General features: G+C 37.9%; 1 protein-coding gene across 2 annotated transcripts in view; it reads left to right on the top strand.

Moving 5' to 3' along the window:
• PRKCE (protein kinase C epsilon) overlaps positions 1–19,324 on the top strand; it is a 292,509-nt gene that overhangs the window by 250,455 nt on the left and 22,730 nt on the right. For both annotated transcript variants that reach the window (XM_032102808.1, XM_032102809.1), the window contains exons 12-13: positions 12,505–12,643; positions 14,988–15,176. In XM_032102808.1, the coding sequence (XP_031958699.1) occupies positions 12,505–12,643; positions 14,988–15,176 (328 nt within the window). The remainder of the gene's footprint in view (positions 1–12,504; positions 12,644–14,987; positions 15,177–19,324) is intronic.

Raw genomic sequence — 19,324 nt, 5'->3', positions numbered from 1 at the left:
AACAGACAAATCTATCTGTATAATAGAATGCTTTTACAAGGTTAGAAGGCAAAATAAATTTAACTCACAGTTTTTACAAGAATTTCTGCAGAAATCTGTTAAACTGCTGTTGGCTGCTGCTGTTTTGATCCCTGATAAATACAGCAGGGTTAGGAAAGGTTTTAAATGAAGAGCCTACATACCCTTCCCAAGTTGAGACCACGTGATAGGTTAAAAACATGTTTAGGCATGTGAACTATGCTGCTGAAATCAGAATAGAAGCAAAAATTATTAAAATCTTTCTTCTAGTGATTCCATATAAGTAAACATTTTGTTAGAAGCAACATTCTTGCTGTGTTACATCATTTCATTTATGCTATATAATTTATTTAGTCCTTTCTGTGTAATATTACAGGCACCACTCTGTGGAAATGCTTCCCATAAAAAGACCAAAGTGAGGCTGGAAAAAATCAGTGTCTGCATAAAAGTTCACTGCAGAGTTTTTCTTTTCTGAATAAGAAAGCATTTTTCTCCATGGAAACATGATACGGAGCTTAACAGGAGTCTACTTACTGCTGGGAGCTGTGTTTGCTCCCTGCTAAGGATACCCTTGGGAGCATAGGGGAAAGCATTCTGATAAACTGGTCTCTTTTATAAAAAGAAACATTTTATGTGAAAGTCTTCAGCAACCCTTCTCCTTTACACTGGGCTTCCTAAAGGCGCAGAGGGCATTGGCTAGTACAGAAAAGGTGCTAAAATGTTGGCTCATGCTGGTGCATTAATCACTTCCTCAGGATATGCTCCCAGTCACCTGAGTTTGGCCATTTTGTTGTATGTCCTGTGTTGTGGTTGCCAGACTAAAATATTTTCTTGGGTTTTTTTTTTTAAATCTTCTTTAAATTTTGCAGAGTGTGTATATAGAATTTGTCCAAAGGAATGAAAGAAAAAGAAGACCAGTTCAAGTTATAAAATAGGTTTCCCGCATTGCTGTGTTTTCACTTTTCCCATGAATCTAACAGTGCATCTCTCTATTCCAGATGGAAGCAGAAAATAGGCATTATTGAGGATGTAGAAGATTTATGCTTTTACCAGCAGATTGTAATATTTTACAAGCTCTTCATCTTTGCTGTGTGTTCTCATCTTGGAATATGCTGACGGTCTGGTTCCTTCGCTGAGAAATTGCAATTTCTTTTCGTTAGTTTTCTTTTAAGAAACAACCTTATTGTAATTAAGAAGAGAACCTATATTAGCATTGAGTAGCCTTCATTGTTTGCATCTGTGTTCAGCAGGTGGATAATAAGGTTGCTCTTAGTCTTATTGCAGTGTTCAGGCAGCCTGGTCTCCTCCTTTAGGTAACGAACTGGACCAAAACAAAAGTTTTCTTCGTAGCTGCTGGGAATCATAGAATGATAGCGTATCAGGTGGGAAGGGGACCTCGAGGATCATCTGATACAAACTTTCTTGCTAAAAGCACAGTCTAGACAAGATGGCTCAGCACCTTGTCCAGCTGAATCTTAAGAGTGTCCAGTGTTGGGGGATCCACCACTTCCGTGGGGAGATTATTTCAATGGCTGATTTTTCCCACTGTGAAAAACTTTCCTCTTGCGTCTAATCGGAATCTCTCCAGGAATAATAGATGGTCTTTTCCTTGTGATTTTGTGTAAAAAGTATCTAACTTCTTCATTCCTTTTAAATACTGGAACATGGTGACAAGGTCTCCCCTGAGCCTTTTCTTCTGAAGGCTGAACAGCCCAGTTCTCTCAGCCTTTCATCACATGGCAGGATTCTCAGTCCTTTGGTCATCTTTTAGGTGAAAGATGAGCCTGTGCTCATCTTTGACAGTCACCTTTTCCCTGGGAGAAAGGTCTAGGCTCTTGTTGCAACCTACCACCCATACTGAAGTCTCTTTCCTTACTAGTTCCATGTGTCTGGAAGCATCAGAAGCTTTCTGTGTAGAATTGCTGGGTTTAGCACGGCCTGGTTTTCCCTTCTTCAATCAGTCAACAATATGCTTGGTGCTGCTCATTTCCAAGGCAAGTGTTGACATTTGTGTTACATTAACAAGGAAAATGTCATCTGGCATTCATGGAAGATAAAGACTTCTTCTCTTCAAAAATAATAGGGTCAGAGCACAGGACAGGGGGCTATATACTTTAAAATAAACTTCATTTAGTGTGACAGCGGGATAACAGTATACAAGATTGGATCAAATTCACCTATGCTATCGCAGCTTTGACTTTCATCTAAAAGTAATTTCAGAACTTACACTTGATCTTAGTAGTCACCGTGGTGGAAACGATAGGTTTCCTGCAAGGGAAGTTTTTCGCTCAGCATTGTGATTGGGAATGAAAACCCATCTCCCCTGTTGGACTTACATCATATTAAAATAATACTGGTCTTGTTACACATCATGAGGTTGATTAACCTTTGGGCTAGGGGAAGTGTAAGGCTAACAAGTTAAATGCCATTGAAAACAACTGGGTAAATCATAAATTCAAACTGTCCTGGTTTATGTATCTGTGATTTAAGGAAGAAATTTGGAGATGTCGGATAAGATCCAGGGCTAAACAACTGAAAGAGAGAGACTAAAATACTCAGCTTTAGTTGATTAAAGATATTCTGATCCTGTTTTTCTCTGGTGTTTTGACCTTACTAAAGTTCACTTAGTATGTAATGGAAAAAACAACCGGTTTGATAGCAAAATACAGGAAATGCCTTCAATCATGTCTGATTACAGTAGCAGCTTTTCTTCTGGTTTGTTAGGGTTTTTTTCAGAATACTCTCTCTGTGTGCCTGAAACAATGTAGAATAATAATGCTTTGGAGCCCTTTATTTGGTGTGTCAAAGCAGAGCAGTTAGATGTCTGGCTTTTTGATGGATGTGCATATAGGGAGTTTTTGCACTGGAGAGTTCCATGTGACCTAAGTGAGAAAAATAAAGAATTATTAGAGGAAATAACTTAAAAGCGTAGCAAATAGTGTGTGTGGCAATTCCACCATGACTAAGAAGTCAGATAAATGCAAGTCTTTTTTAGAAATCTGCCTTTGTTTGACTTTCAGCTACAAAAAATGGAAGTTTTACAACTAATTTGGATGAAATCTCTAGCTGGAATAAAGGAAGCCAGGAAGCAGCTTATACTGAATGTACACAAAGGCTCAGATTCATCTCACCTAACTTTAGGAACACAACTGAAGCTTCCAAGCCAGGATTCTGCTTCTCCTGGAGTACATTTACAGTCAGTGGAGAAGGACAGACTACTTTAGGGAGCTGTGCAGCCCACATGTTCTGTGTGTCATCTGCTTGAAGATATCTGTGGAGATGGCCATAGAGGGAGCCTGGGGCAAACCATGGTACCTCAATTAACCTCTGATGACTGGTGGCATAAATCTGGTCAGAATCCTGGAAAATACAGAATACAAAATTAAAACCAGAACAAAATGTTTCAGAGCTCTAGTTAAATCCATGTTTAAGGTAAATTTTGAAAATTGATGCAATTGGGGTTGATTACAATGTATCTTTTAATTCCGTTTTTCCTGATATCTGTATTAGATAAAAGATTCTTGTTGTGGGCTATTACAAGGATTCGTTGCTGAGATAGCTCAGTGAGAAATGCTACAGAAATGCAAGGTGCTAAATAGATAGGCATGCATTTGTTGGTTCTATGTTTATCTACTCTGTGTACAAAAGCTTCACTCGAAAGCTGGAAGGAGAAGGAAATATTTCAGTCTTCTTGGTTAGACGCAGAAACTGTATGCCTGAAATGCAAGTGCTCTTTTCTTTCTGCTTGCATGATTTGTATTCCATTGTTGTTCAATGATAATGATTTTGTCATCCTACGTACTGAGGTCACTGAGAAAAAGAAAAGAAAGAAAAACAGCATTGCTTTTGGTTTCCAAAGAAAAACTTTTGAGCAGATCCGAACTTCTTTAGGCTGTCTACTGACAAATTTGCTTTCTAAGCTTCTGGTAATATTTTTTCAGAATTGAGTTTTCAAAACTAGATCTGACAAGCTTTTCTAGCTTTGCACCATCCTTTCACTGTCTTTCATCAAGTGGTTTTATCAAATAATGATTAAGTATCATTTTCTTCAAAAGGATTATGGACATACATGGTCGGCACTTTTAGTTTGCACTCCACCTAACCTATTGTTTTAATACACAGTCTTATTTTTATGTTATTTGAAATACAAAAATAAGAGCACTGAACCTCACAGTGTAGCATACCACAGTTTGAGTCAGTCCTTGGCTAAGCCTGGGGACTTCTCTTGTCTTCAGTGAGATCACCAAGGTGTCAGTGAGGACAAGGTCTATCACATTACATATTTAGCAATGACTTAACACATGAGCTTTGTAGTGGAGGCTGAAACAGTAAATACCATTAGCAGTAGGACAGATTTCATGCCATTGTTCCCACCCTGAGTATGCAGAGCCAGTTAAGAATATTTCAGCTACAGTTTTCAAGGAAAAAGTAAGAAAATGGTGGTTTTAACCAAGGTAGAGAGAGTGAGAAAGAAGGAAGAAAATCCCTGAGGGAACTGCAGTAACCTTAATGTCGGGACACTCAGCAAGGGCATGGGGGACCAGGACCTGCAGGCTGCTCAGCCCCATGCAGAGCCAGTCCCTGGCTGGAGCACCACGCTGGGGGCTGTTTACCTTACTTTCACAAAAAGCTCTGAACAGTTTGTATTTTCACCCAGAGAGAAATACAAATGGTTTGTAAAATCTCAAGAAACCTTACAAAATGCGAAAAATCATTTGCTATCTACTTTAGCTGCAAGTTTCTGAGGCACGTCGTTTGTCCTATTCAATAGGCTTAATATGAAGCCAGGTCCATTCGTGGCAGTTCTTACTCAGTACAAAAATTCCAGGCCTGTGGGCCATGGGAAGGGAGAGTTGACACTGGGATCCTACAAAAAGCTTGTCTAAATCAAGTCTTTGGCAGTAAGCTAAGTCAAGAGGCAGCATTGTAGTGCTATATCACATTCCTGTCTCAGACCCATGGAAAAATTGTTGCATTCCCAGGTGTGGGAGTCATGAAGGATGAGGTTTATAAAGTAACATGATGTGAATGCATAAGGCAACCTTCTCTTGATAGAGAAATAGAGACCACTCCCTTATGTGCTTAGCCAACTTTAGAGAATGTTTTACATAATGCATATTTGAACTTGTACATATTTCACTTCGGTTCACAAATAAAAATGTGAAAATAATAAGAAAGGAAAAGTCATACAAAGGAAAGCTCTTAAGTACAATATATTTATTTGCCTGCGCATTATTTAAAGGAAACCCAGCATAATAAGATAAGCAGATCAGGCGCAGGAACGTCCTAAGCTGCTACCGACAATTGTAATAAAGTAATAGTCGAAGCCAGTAGAAAGCCATATAAAGAAATAATTTTAAAGAAAATGTTTTTCTGCTATTATAAAAGTCATTGGTTTCCTTAAGCTGCTGGAAATTAATATTAAACCTTTGTTTAATATGTCATTAAGACATCAGTAAACAGGACCATGTAAGTCCTAACTTACAGCCTTCTTCTCCATTTTGGGACCTTGCTGACCTGCAAGGTTTCTCCATGGTAGGCACTGCTGGAGAGGTGCTGTTATACATCTGCAAGCCTCACTTTTGCCTTGTAAAAACGAGGACTTACAGAGCCATAGACAGTGATCATCTGTTTGTCTCCCTCTGATGTCTTTGGTGGGTAGATAGCAAGCTGCCTTTTGCTACGTCCCCCCACCCATCTCTGCCACCCCTTAGTCCATAAATTGTTTGTGCAAATGGCAGGGTGGTGGATGCTGTGTTATGTAAGGAAAGTAAATGTGTGTGTTTTTTAAAGTAAGCGTGCCTGACAAGAGAGTGTCACTATGGTCACATTAAAAGTCAACATTTCCCATTTATGGCTAGCCTGCTATCTGAACTATTACTGTTTTCTTCGATGAAAATGAATTTATAGCATCTCTGGCTTTATTTGAAACCAAGTCTGTGATAGTAATTCATCTGCCATTAGCAATTACACACTGATGCACATCAGAATAAGGTGGATTCACTTTATTCCAAACTTGACACTGGAAAGTGGCAGTTTTCAAGTCTCCACAGCAGATTTTTCTGCATACTACTGAGTACAACTCTACTACAGTGTTTGTGTTTATATTCTCTTTATTCTTTGATGATATAAAGTAATGTAACAGTGACAAAAAATGTGTATCATAAATTCAGTAATTACTTAATGGATCAACATAAAAACAAAGCAGAGAAATTCCAAGACTTTCAGATAGTCACAGGCAAAACTGGGATACCCTACAACAACAAAAGCAGCAGAACCATCTTTTTCTCACTGTTAGTCTCACTCGGGTATCTCTCTGCTTCCTCCCTGCTAACACAAACTGCTCTACTGTCATGAATTCACTCACAAGCATGAGCAGTCCAGTGTGTGTCCTATTTTTTACTACATAGATAAGGGAGGTCACTGGTAGAACCTGATACCCAATGACACTGCAATTATTGCCTGTTTAAGCTCAGTAACCTCAGAGAGTACAGGCTCCTTCTTTCCCATAGAGGTTTCCAAATGGGAAAAAAATTATTATTATTATTATTAGTTTATGTTTTCTTAGTAGGTATGGTTTGAATTTTCCCATTTATCTCTGATCTGTTGCAGGGCGGAAAAACAGCGTTGCTGATGAGTTGTGACTAAAATACATAGAGCAACAAAAGAATCCTCTCTTGAAGTACAGTCCCCTAATATATGTCCTGTTCTATTTATGTATGGATACTGGGATTAAGTTGGTGAGATCTAAACACTAAAGAAGTTAACATCAGAACTTTAAAATTGTTGACTTTCCTGTTTGTTTTCTGACTAGTTCCATATATAATTGCATTTGCTTAGACTTGTAACCTAATACATTAGTTATCAGCATTTTGAGGACACCAAAGAGTAAATTTGTGCTGGGTATGTGAGAGACCTGATGTTATAGGTGAGCATCTTTGTCTCAAAAGCAATTTGGATACCACTCAGTAACTGAGAAAGTAATTCTAGGGATGTAGAAGTCTTAGCTTAATTAAACAGACAAAAAAAATCATCTTGTTGAAATTTCTAATTGATATGATGATCATATTGTCTTCAGTTATGAATTTCAGTAACACTAGTAACTAGAGAATGATTCTTATGGTTTTCCATGCTGTTGGAGGAAGTTTCCCTTTTACCTCTGTGGTTTCTTGTGGGAACAGCTTGTCTATTTAAAACCTGCAGAGAGGATGTGATTTTCCCATGCAGGGGAACAATGGCAGTGATTTCAAATAACCTATTGAAAGGGTTTATTGCAGTTGAAAGTCACCAAAAAAGTGCTTGTGCAGTAGTTCCATACTTTAGACTTGTGTGTTGCTTTCAAATATTTCTGAATGTTGATATTCTGTAGATGTTTAGTGAGGTACAATCCTTCATTTAACTTTTATCCTATAAATAAATGTTATTCCTTCCAATGTTGTTATTTCTAGGTAATTATTATTATGCTTCATTCTGTGAAATGTTGCTCAATCAACAGTCAGAGTAGAAGTGGTAAAGTGACCACTGTAAGTGGTTGCTTGCCAGCTTGTGATCATGTTTCTCAGCTGCTTGATCTTGTCCTTCAAATATGTATTTATTTAGTCACTGCTGTTTACTGTGTTGAAAGGCTACTGTTAGTAATGTTTGGCAGACTTTCTGATTTTACTGGTCCAAACCCATCTTGATTGTTTAACTGCCTTACTTTCAACAAGAAAATTGTGTGTTATCTAAATGATACTTGTGACACACAGTGCCCCTCACACAAGATGCTTATCTCTCTGGCTGCTGGTGGGATCCAGACTTTAAGAACCCAGTCCTGTGAAATACTTGCCCACTGAGCCTTTGGAGGAAGCCAGGCACTCGGTGTCTCATGGCACTCGTGTGTGGAGCAAGGAATGAGCGTTACGGAAGTTTTCTCACAGGTTACCTGTAGTCAGCCAGCTCTTATGTTCCAACTTGCACAAACCCAACTCATAATCCTGATTCTTTCTTGAGATCCTGCCAATCATTCCAGCTTCTGAGGTGATTGTGATGCTGGCAGGTATGCAGAAGTAGAGACCGAGGCTTAAATTTCTGTTTAAAGCCTTCAGTGAGAGAAAAAAAAAATGAAAGAAAGAAAAGGAAAAAAAAAAACCCACAGCATTTCATTCAATGACTGCTCAAGTCATCTTGGCAAAAAAACAAAGGAGAGAAACAGCTTAATGTAGCATTGCTGCATTCAAGCAGTCTGAGCATTCTCCTGGCTTAACTGGTTAGGTTGTTTCAGTTGCATGTAATTAATTACTCAGGTTGTAGGAACTCATGTTGTCAGACACAGATGACTTTCTTAGTTGCTACAAAGAGAATGCAAAATGAGAAAAAGAAGAATTTAATAGACCTTTGTCATTGAGCTATCTGACACTGTATTATTTGGTATGTTCTGATTCAGAGATAGACAACCGGCACTAAATCCAGGGAACAAATAAAAGACAGAATGGATCAGAATGGAACAATCCGTACAGACAATTATTTTACATTCCAGATATGGCTGTGTACTTTACTTTTGGAGGAGTATGAGAGCTGGCTGTGTCTTAGAACAGTCCTGGGGAAATACGGGTCTAAAAGTTAAAGTTTTAATTTTTTTCAGTGAGGCTACTGCTCTGGAAAGACAAGCTTCCCTGACAGCTCTTTTTGTCTTACTTTCTCATTTGTTTCCTTTTCTCTGTATGTTTTGGTTGTTGGGTTTTTTTTTCCTGTGAGGTGTTAAGTAGCACATTATCTATTCCTACTCTCATATTTATTTAGTTAAGTAAGATTTCTTTTTCCAAAGTTGCAGAATTAGAGGGATTTGGTGAGGTTTCTTGGTTTTCAGAGGTTTTTTTTGGTTTTTTTTTTTTTAGTCTGGCAACTGTAAATTGACAATGATTTTCAGTGCAAGCACTTTTATGGACCGTGTGATCTTTTGGGCTAGCTATGAATTTGGCACTTTGGCAGACTCCCAGCTTACCTTTTAACCTCCCATATGCACTTTGATGGGAGTCATACTGCTGTTGTCTTAGCCTCTTCCAAATTTCTTTTGAAACTCTGGTGCACTTTGTGATAACACAAATCTACTGGTATTACATTTCATTATTGCGTGAGTAATTAAGCTGATGTCCTCAGTGCCTTCAACAGAGTTTTGAAGAGGCTTATAGGCTTCACTGCACTCTTTTGGCTTGATGAAGGGGTCCCAGATGTTTTTGTTCTGTCAAGTAAGATTATAGTTTGGTAAATGGTAAAAAAGTTAAATTGACTTCTGGTTTTACAGATAGGCTTAAAATTTCATTGTCAGTCTTTACAGGTAGTCTGAATTTAATAATTAGACTCTTCCTGGTTTTCTCTTGGCTCAGTATGTTTATTCTGTTTTCCCACTGTCAAGTTACATTTTTATTGCTAATTTCTGAGTCTTATACAAGCCCTTAAGGAAATAAAGAGAATGGTGAGTATCTTGTCCTTATCCATTATATGGTGCCTCACTGTTAGTGCTTTATTGCTGTTGAGGTTTCTCTTAGTTTAGGAGTTTCCTGGAGTATTGGCTGTGTCTCCATTCAAGTCCATGGCTACCATATGGATGGCATTAAATGAAAGTTAAATGATTGTAGGTCCTAACAACTCCAGTGTGTCACCTGCCTGCAGGGGGAAGTCCTGGGATCAGAGTTAAGATATAATCTAAGTGGCTTCTCATAAACACTTAATACTTAAAACAGTTAATAAAGGTGGATCCATTATTCTAAGAAGTCTCTCAAATTTCTTGAGTTCTTGTAATAATTATATGTATTATGACCTTGTTTCTAACAGTCCTGTGGCTGAAAGTGGTTCCAAGATTACATCAATATAATTATACTCTGATTTCTTTATCTGAACATCTTGACTTTTTGAAATATAGCTTGTGTTCTTCGTTAGCTAAGGAACATCCAAGATAACACTGTATGTGGAAGGTTAAAAGCTACAGCTACAATCTTGTTTCCTTCTTCAATCTGCAAGAGCCTTACCTTGATGATCACATTCTATTTGATGTTGCTATAATCCTGTTTGAAAGCAGATCTTCTTATTGTAACACTTGCAATTCGCTGAAGCAGCAGTTTTGGGAAGGCACATGATTTTTGAAACAAGGAGCTTTATTTTCTTTATTTGACTTCTTGTGGGGAGGACACAGAGCTGTTGATACCTGTTTGCCTTGGCATTATGTTGGACAATTCTTGCAAATCACTTTTCAGAGGTAGGAAGAGGTGGTTACTTGAGGGGTTAAATGGTTATATGTAGGGTTATGTTGCAGCCAGCTGGATCTTGGATTGTTTAGGAACTGCTGAAATTAATGACCTTAAGGAATTATAAAATATGTAGTCTGCTCCAAGGGGCCTTACGTGGGTGACCACTGAGGACCTGCAAGAGCAGTGTAGCTGATGCAGAGATAGCAAAGTGTGATGTAGGGGATGTTGCTTCCAAGAAACATACAGCCAGCGTATACTTCAGCTACATAAACCATATCTGATAAACTAGTTTGTGTAGGAGACAGTGGTTTTACTGTTACTGAGGTAAATATGACTTTGTTGTGCCAGTCAGACTTCTTTTACACGCACAAACCACTTTGTAACGTGTACACAGCACAATCTATCTCTACATGCACAGTAAGTTCTCCAGTGCTTCCAAGTATGTGATTTACTGCAGACATGCAATGATTATGCACACATGAGTAGCAAGTCCACTGTGTCCCAGAAATACCTGATTTTTATGTTGGCCTATGTACCTGCTTGAGGAATATATAGGCCAGCATGTTAAAAAATGTTTAACAAGTGTCAAAGGAAAAAAAAAAAAACTAAAATCCACCAACTGAAATTGGGGTGAGAGGCAGAAAAGAGCATTTCTGGTGAAATCCCAGCATACTGTAGCCTTGAATATGTCTACAAAAAATCTTAACATACTGCAGCCTTGGAAGGGCTGTTTAATCAATTAATGTGGGTGAATGCTTCCACCATGTTTGGTGCCTGTGGTTGTGAAGTCTGGGATCTAATAGGGAGACATTTCTGTGGAAGACATCCTCTGAGTAAGGTGAAGACTTCTCATCCTTCACTCAGGTCAAATTTGTTGGCATAAAGGATTTTTGAAAAAAAACTCATGTCTTTTCATAGGCTTTTGGAGTGAAATTCATTTACAGAGGCTGGCATGGGATTTTATTCCTCTTATCTGAGGCAGATCTTGCCTACACACACACTCTTTTTTTTTAATCAATTCAACCTAATGAAATTTCTCTAATTATTCTACGAAAAAGAATTCTGATCAGAAAGTGTCAACAAAGTCACCTAAAGACGTGTTCTGCTTTTGATTCTCTCCTCTCTATGCATTCATACATACAATACGATATAGATATATTTTTATATATTTATCTATTTTATATCTAAATATGCTACATATCTTTCATACACATCAGAGGTACCTAAAAGCCTAGACAGAAATATAAAAATAAAATGCTCCTCACAATATAAGTGGGATTATTTTGCTTTTGTTTTATGTTTGTGTTATTATTTCTACATGATGAAGAGGTTTTAATTGGGAAGGGGGACCGGTTCATGCAAGTGAGAGTTCTTTTTTGCACTGACTTTCCAGATCCTTTTGTAATTAAGTTTAAGACAAGTGGCAGGTAAGTTAAATGGTACCTAGCACCTATTGTGTTGGAACATGCTATAGCCATCAATGGTATATTTAGAAAATATGCAGAGGGCAAGACAGGAAAGGTGGATATCCTTTTCTCAACCGTTTTTTGACCTGACCCAATTTAATAAGCGGACAATTGTGTGGTTTTGACACAAAGACATTTGTACAACAAGTGATCAGAAACAGCTGCTAAGATATGTTTTTTAACAATGAATGCTGAATATTCCTGTGATTTTTTTTTTTTTTTGAGAAGGTTTAAGCTGCAGAAAATAGTGTTCCCAAAGATGGGAATGCTGCTTTTCATCCCTCTCATTGCAATCTAAGCTTTGAGTTGCTATATACATTAAGAATGAAATTCAAAATTATCCAAGTTTGAAAGTAGCTATTAATTGAACCCATATGATAGAGTATGGATAAATTGGTACTCCTTGCTTAGTACTAACGCAAAAAATAGAGAATAGCTTCATTGACCTATTTCATATTGACAGAGTGCTAGATTTGTAGCAAATAAGAAACTGAGATCTTTCCCAAATGTTTCTGTGCTGTCTTGAATACATAAAAGCTGTGCTTTCTTGCAGCTAAAGAGAGTAAAAGCCTGGTCTTACAAAACTCTTGTAATTGCCTGCTTCTTTATTTTATTGCCTTTAACCAGGTCTATTTAGTGACTGCTACCAACTTTTCATGCACACATGTGAGGGACAGTTTCTCAGTGGTGTTTGTGAAACCATTTATTTGTCAAATTCTATAGTTTATTATGAAATTCAAGAGCACATGATCAAAATTTGAGAGTTGATTTAATTTGAGGCCTTTGTATTTCAGGGACCTGAAACTGGACAATATTCTTCTGGATGCAGAAGGCCACTGTAAACTGGCTGACTTTGGGATGTGCAAAGAAGGGATTCTGAATGGAGTGACCACCACGACGTTTTGTGGCACACCTGACTATATAGCTCCGGAGGTATTTTTCTGCCCTGCCCTAAGAGTACAGATATAATCATTCATCAGACTGTTACATGTGTAATTCTAGACACTCTTTACGTGTAGATGAAAACAATTAAGATGCAGACTAAGACTCTGCTGCAGTTGTGTGTAGGCAATCTTGCAGAAATCGGTTATTCTACTGCTCACAAGCACTATTCCTTGATGATAGGAGTGGTTTGCTAGTATTTTTTTCCTGAAATTAAAATTATTCTTCTCCATTTGCTCATTTCTGACTCAGCATCATTATGATGATTTTTAGCAGCTTTTAAGGTGCTAGATGCAGCTGAGTATTGCAATCTTAGTAGTCTGTAGTAGTTATAAAAATGCTTTTATTTTTTAATGAGATTTAAAAGAACTTATTCATACAGAAGAAGCCATATGTTTGCTGTCATTTTGTCTACAGTCTTTGTGGGAATATAATTTTTTTTCCTTTCTTTAAAATATCTGTGAGTGAAAGATACTATGCTTGTGCTACTTCATAGACTTCCACAGAAAGGTGGAAACTAGATATGGATGCTGCATATTAGTTGATAACATTTCGAGGCATTGATTGGACAAAAGAAATAGCTGAGAGCAGTGTGGCTTTTACTTATCCTGGATTTTAATATTATGAGATGCATTTCAAAGTGCCTAAAAATGAACCAATAGTGAACAGTTAGTTCAGTATTAGTTATTCTGCTAGGCAGACTTTGTCTGCTGAGTTGAGTTCGTAACCTGTGCATCTTTCCACTTGCAGATTTAGTGTGCTGGTTTAATGGAGAAGTGCTGTTGGTTTGTCTTTCATCAACCATAAATTTGCAGTGCGGAAAAAATGTTATTTATTATTCATTAGAGACAATAAATCATAATTCCATATTGTTAGTGTTCATGGCTGTCCAACTTTGGTAGCACAACTGATGAGGTGTGAATCATCTTAAACTATTGTAACATAAATGCATATCTTACAGAGTTTGAAAAGTATTCCAGCATTGAAAGAAAATAAATACCAGTATAGTGGTTTTGCTTTTTATGAATTCTTTTCTGATTCAGTATACTGAGTCCTTTGACAAATTCTTTGAAAATTATTACTGAAAATAAAGCAATTATAAGAACCCGGGAACTTTTACTGAGGCTTCCAATTTGTCATCTTAATTGCAGAAGTTTATCTCCTGCTTCTATTTCTCTTGCACCGTGGTGATATGTTTCAATTGCCTTTTCTTTAGCAGTATCTGTTTTCCAAAGAGTGCCCAGAACCCTTGAAAAGTATACATATAATTTTCTTTCAATGAAGAATGTTGTTGGGATCCAGACCTGTGTATCCAAATGTTAAACTCATTTCTGTTTTTATGTTAAGACTGAATTTGTTTTCATATATTGGTCTTTTTATGTTAAGACTGAATTTGTTTTCATATATTGGTCTTGATTCCCAACTACTGTACTAAGCCCAAACAGTTCACCATGGGCCTTCTGGCTGCAACATTTAAGTGTTGTGTAAGGAGGTGGTGGATTTGCTGCCATTCTGACTCACTTTAAGGCAGCCAGCTTCACCTTAACCAGGCACCCACTCTCCTTTCCCTGGTTCTCTGTCATGCTGAACCAATGCAGCCAAACTGCAAGCTTCATTCTTTTGAAAAGCAGGCAAGAATTAAACTTGTTCCTGGTACAGCAGTAGTTCTGCAACACCAAGTGCTACTATAAAACTCCATCGTGCTAACCTATTGCTTGCCACTAAAGGTATTTGCTACAAGGTTGAACTTGTGCCGCCTGAGAAGTTGTAGCCAGTTTTTCTGAAAGCAAGTGCAATTAAAGTGAATTCTACAGCAGTGTATTGTACAGCAGTTTAATGCTGTAAAAGGAACTTGAACAAAAATGCTTTTGGCTTCCTTCTGCCCTACCTAAAGGACAAGAATAAATCTCTCAGATGATCTCTGTGCAGCATTAAAAGCTGGTTCAGTTTGTTTTGTTCAAGATAGAGAGAAGGAAATGCTTCACATTTTCCACGGGTCTGTTTTGTATATGTGATCTTTTTTCCCCCTATAGTGTGACCTGCTTTAAACAGCTTGGAAGGATATGCAGCTCTTTTGCTCACAAGCATAGTCGTTTACTCAGGGGACTGATAAACTCCGTCAGTACTTCTGAGAACAACATCTCATTGACACTTAGCTGTGTTAGTGCAAATTGCATGGGTAAGAAACCCTGCCTGCTGTTACTGAAATCAGCGTGGATTCAGCCCTACTTAGGCACCAGGGCATAGAAGGGGTATATCATGTTGAAACAGCAAATGTGCAGCCAACAGAGTTGTCTCACTTGTCTCTTCAATCCAATCTCTTTTTCTGTGCTAGATCCTCCAGGAGCTAGAATACGGTCCATCCGTGGACTGGTGGGCTCTGGGTGTTCTCATGTACGAAATGATGGCTGGGCAACCCCCCTTTGAAGCTGACAATGAAGATGATCTCTTTGAGTCCATCCTTCATGATGATGTGTTGTATCCAGTCTGGCTCAGTAAAGAAGCTGTCAGCATTTTAAAAGCAGTGAGTCTTCCACTATTTGCTTTCCTCCTCCTCCTCATGGGTTTTGGGGGGGGTTGGTTTGTTGGGTTTTTTTCCTTGATTAAAACTGAATTTGCTAAAAGTTTTTGAGAGCAGTTACCACTGGGAGTTCAAGCACAGTTCAGAGTGCCACTGTTAGGATAATGGGGCCTGGGATAAATTACACCACTTGTGGGAAAGGAACAGAATGTTTGTATTCCACGCAGTTGTACACTGTATAAATCTGTGTACTGCAGATTCATGTTTCAGGGAAAACCCAACCAGCTTGAGCTGTGCTATCACTTTGACACTTTATATGCCGCATGGTCACTGGAGTGGGAGAAGCGCTACGTAATGAAAGAAACAACGTTTTTTATTTAACCTGCTTACAAAATTTCCTGTCCCTTTGCCTTTCTTCCCCTGTCATCAAGATGGATTGAAAGCCCTTTATTTAGAGCTGCATGTTCTATTTTATAGTTCACATGATAAGCAGTCTTACTTTAGCGTGACTGTTTCTGCTCTGATTGGGATTTTTCAGGATGAGTAGTGGATTTACAGAAACTTGTGTCACCAAATGCCACAATTTTTTAAATCAGTCAATGTGTGCCACTGGGCAAACTCAGTTTTTAGACTATCTTTCTAAAGCCAGGTTGATAAAGTCATTCATTACCATGACACTGACATAAATTCTTTCTTCTGTGCTAGTATCATCCTAAAATTAAAAGCAAAACAATACAGAAGCAGTATGCCAATCCCCATAGTTTGAAAAGCTGAGGAGGATTTTTGGCTTAAAAAAATAACTTGTTTTTTATTTATCCCATTCTTCCACCTTCTTTGAAACTGGAAAATTTCTGCCTTTCCACATATTTTTCTTTCAGCATCTGGAATAAGGGAGACTTTCAATTAAGAGGGCACCTGATAGTGTAAAATGCTGCAGAGGTCTTCATACAGGGTTATTTTGAAATTATATATAAAACGTAAACAACGTGTGATTTTAACACCAGTGGACAGATAACACATTCTGCAGAAATTCTCATCTTGACCTTTTAATGAAAATGTCTACAGGCTTCTTCTGGGTGAGCAAGAGAGATGCTCTAGCAGTGATTCAAAGCAAAAGTCAAAGTTGACCTCTCGGAAATGTTTCCTGAAGTATCCCTTTTGCTACATTCACTGTAGTGAGAACATGCAGGATTTTTTACTGCTGATAAAAATTTATTAATACTTATTCTCCCTTCTTCCCAAATAGCTTTCTTACTGCTTTTTGTTAGCTCACATGATACTTTCATGCATCCATTTCTTTTTCCAGACCCTTTGATTATTTTACTTCAGCAATTAAAATGTATGGACTTGAGCTGCAGAATTCAGGCTTATATCCAGGGTTCAGGGGTTATTTTGGCATATTGTAAAGGAAGGGCTGTTGTCAGTTTTCATACCTACATCTGAATTTCGCTGTAGTCCAGGAGATTTTCTGTAGTGTTTTGGTTTCACAGTCTGTAGGATCTGTTCCTTTGCTATCCAGAGGCTACTTGAGTGAATCTACATTAATTGACCTTTCTATTATTCTGAAAGCATTTGGTGGAAGGGAAGATGTAACAGATAACTCTCTGGGTTAAGTGTGTAGTACAAGAGCCACTGTAACTGTTAGGAGAGGGTATTTGTGGTATAGAGGAGTACAGAGGATTTAACAATCAGAGCCTTACTGTGTTATCTCATTGGTAATGCAAGGAGTGAGATGGATAACTGTTAATGTTATGCACATCCTTCACTGACCACACACAAATGCAGATGTAGAATGCAGGTGTAATCTGTGTATTTTTCTGAATGAAACTGCAAGGGCCTTAATGCCTCTAATTTCTTTTAAAGCTAACTTTTCACTACATTTTTCTATTTTCCTGGATCTACATTTTGATAGTAGGCATGGTGATTTATATCTTGCTGTAGTCATAGCCTTTTAGGCAAAAATTGATACAATTGATTGGAGCTGTGGCAGTTTACACCATAAATAAAACACATTTCCTTACGTTTAGCAACCTGCTGCCTATGCATCCATGGTGTGAAACCTGTTTGAAACTTGTGTTCTTCATCTGATACTTGTCCATGTGAAGAACAGGAAAAACAGAGGAAAGAAAGAGGCGTCTATGTATTTTACTGCTGAATGGTAGCAAGGGATTAACTTTGGAACACTTCATTTCCTCACATTGTGCTTTCAGACATGGGTTTTATTCTTCAGAAACTGTGTATTTTTACACTCCTTCAAACAGCATGTAAAGAAAGTTTAATAAGAAGACATTCTCTTGTGTTAAGTAACAATGTTGTCTTATTTTCTGAAGAAAACAGTTTTCCTGTTATTTCCAACAAAACACTAAGGAGGATGATTTTAAAGCTCAGTATTACAAGGCAGCACGTTGCTTATCCCATGAAAATCCACGGATCTTAGTAGTGCTGTTTCTGTGAATTGGCAGGAATTGCTATTTAAATTCTTTCCTGTGTGGTGAGGAAAACAATTCTTCATTGAAATTGTCTCTCTGCTTCTTCACAAGCAATGGAGAGATGTTGTCTCTATGGTGTGTGTTCCCTGTGTACCGGGATGACACTCTCTGGCTGCAGAAGCAGAACTCTGTTTTTCAGCTGTGTGATTTATTTCAAGAAGCAAAATTTGGGGAGCCAAATGATCCTTGATTCACGCCCCAAGTAACATTTTGTCCTGTTATCATTTAAGTCAGTAGGAATGCTGATACTAAAAGGCTTCTCCTTTCAGAAGAGGAGGTTCCTGCCTTAGTAGGGAAAAACAAAAAGGCTTATGGCTATGGATGTCAGCTCTGTTTGCAACCATCTCTTCAGCAGAGTACACTTAACAGCTGTATCTGTCCTGACAGTTGCATCAGTGTTGATGCTGTTGATAAACAGGGAATAAAAGTCAGCTTGTGCTTCAGAAATAGAAAGGGATTAAATTAATGGAATTAAATGTCTGCTTTAGAAACTTGATATTATTTCATCATATATGCATATGATAAATTTGTTTAAGTATTCATTCTTAAAATACATTCTCCCTCATCATCCATTTCAAAGCTTCATGAAGTCTGTGAAGTACAGCACTAAACTGGACTGTCTAGTCACATTTTCATGCCCTGGGCTTCTTAAAAAATTACATGTCCGGATACTTTCCCTGTCTCCAGTTTAAAACACAGATAAAACATGGCAGGTACTAGGATCATATTTTACTTCTTTGATACCTGGATTATATGGTACAGAAAGTGTATCCTGTCATTTCCATGTTCTGTTTCTGCAATACATGTGGCTGCTGGTTCCTGGCCTGATCACTCCAGTCCTGGAGATGAAATAAAGCAGAGGAATGTAGGAATGCATTTTGTGGTTTTTCAGGAGATCTTACCAAAGCTCAGTAATCCTTTCAAAACCTTTGTTTCTCCTGCCCACAGGAAATATTGCCTGTAGCTTAGATAGGACTTGTCCACTTGCAGAAGAACTTGCAGAGCAGTTGAACACAACACCAAAGAGAAGGATCATCTTCAGAACGGCGCGTGGATGTCAGAAACCACAGACAGAATTGCCTTGCTGATCTATGTTATACCTTTAAAATGACAGACAGGGTATTCTTCTGTTAGATAGCTAGATGGCTGATCTAGCTATCTAAAATCATCCTAAGGGCTTAAGTAGCTACTTACCTAATAACTGGAAGGGCATGCATTACAGTGATTATTTTTCCTAAGTTTTTTTTTTTCCCTACAGTAGTATAATGTGATGCATAATTTGAAAAAGCACTGAACAATTATTACCTTTTGTTTACACTTGTTTAAAAGTTTAAAATGTTATATAATGGCTGAATATGAAGTTACAGCAAAGCTACTGAGCTAATTCTGTAATGTGAGTGTGTTCGCGTGTATAAGAACAGCATTCTTTGCTACTTGAATTGCAAGGATTCTGTGTCCACACGAATTAGGAAATAAGTAGAGCAATTGCTAATAAAAGAAGGAAAAAAGAGAAAAATCAAGTAAAGTACTTTGAGCTCCCATCAGTTGATATCAATATCTTACACTGGTTATTCAGCTTTTTCCTGACAGGTATAGTAATAGTTTAAAAATGAGAAGTTTATTAATTACCACACCAGAGGAGACCAGTTAGTTCCAGTTGCT

This window comes from Corvus moneduloides, chromosome 3 (assembly GCF_009650955.1).
Source record: "Corvus moneduloides isolate bCorMon1 chromosome 3, bCorMon1.pri, whole genome shotgun sequence".
NCBI classification, from domain to species: domain Eukaryota; kingdom Metazoa; phylum Chordata; class Aves; order Passeriformes; family Corvidae; genus Corvus; species Corvus moneduloides.
Note: the sequence above shows the minus strand (reverse complement) of the source record. Positions and strands in the feature narration are given on the sequence as shown.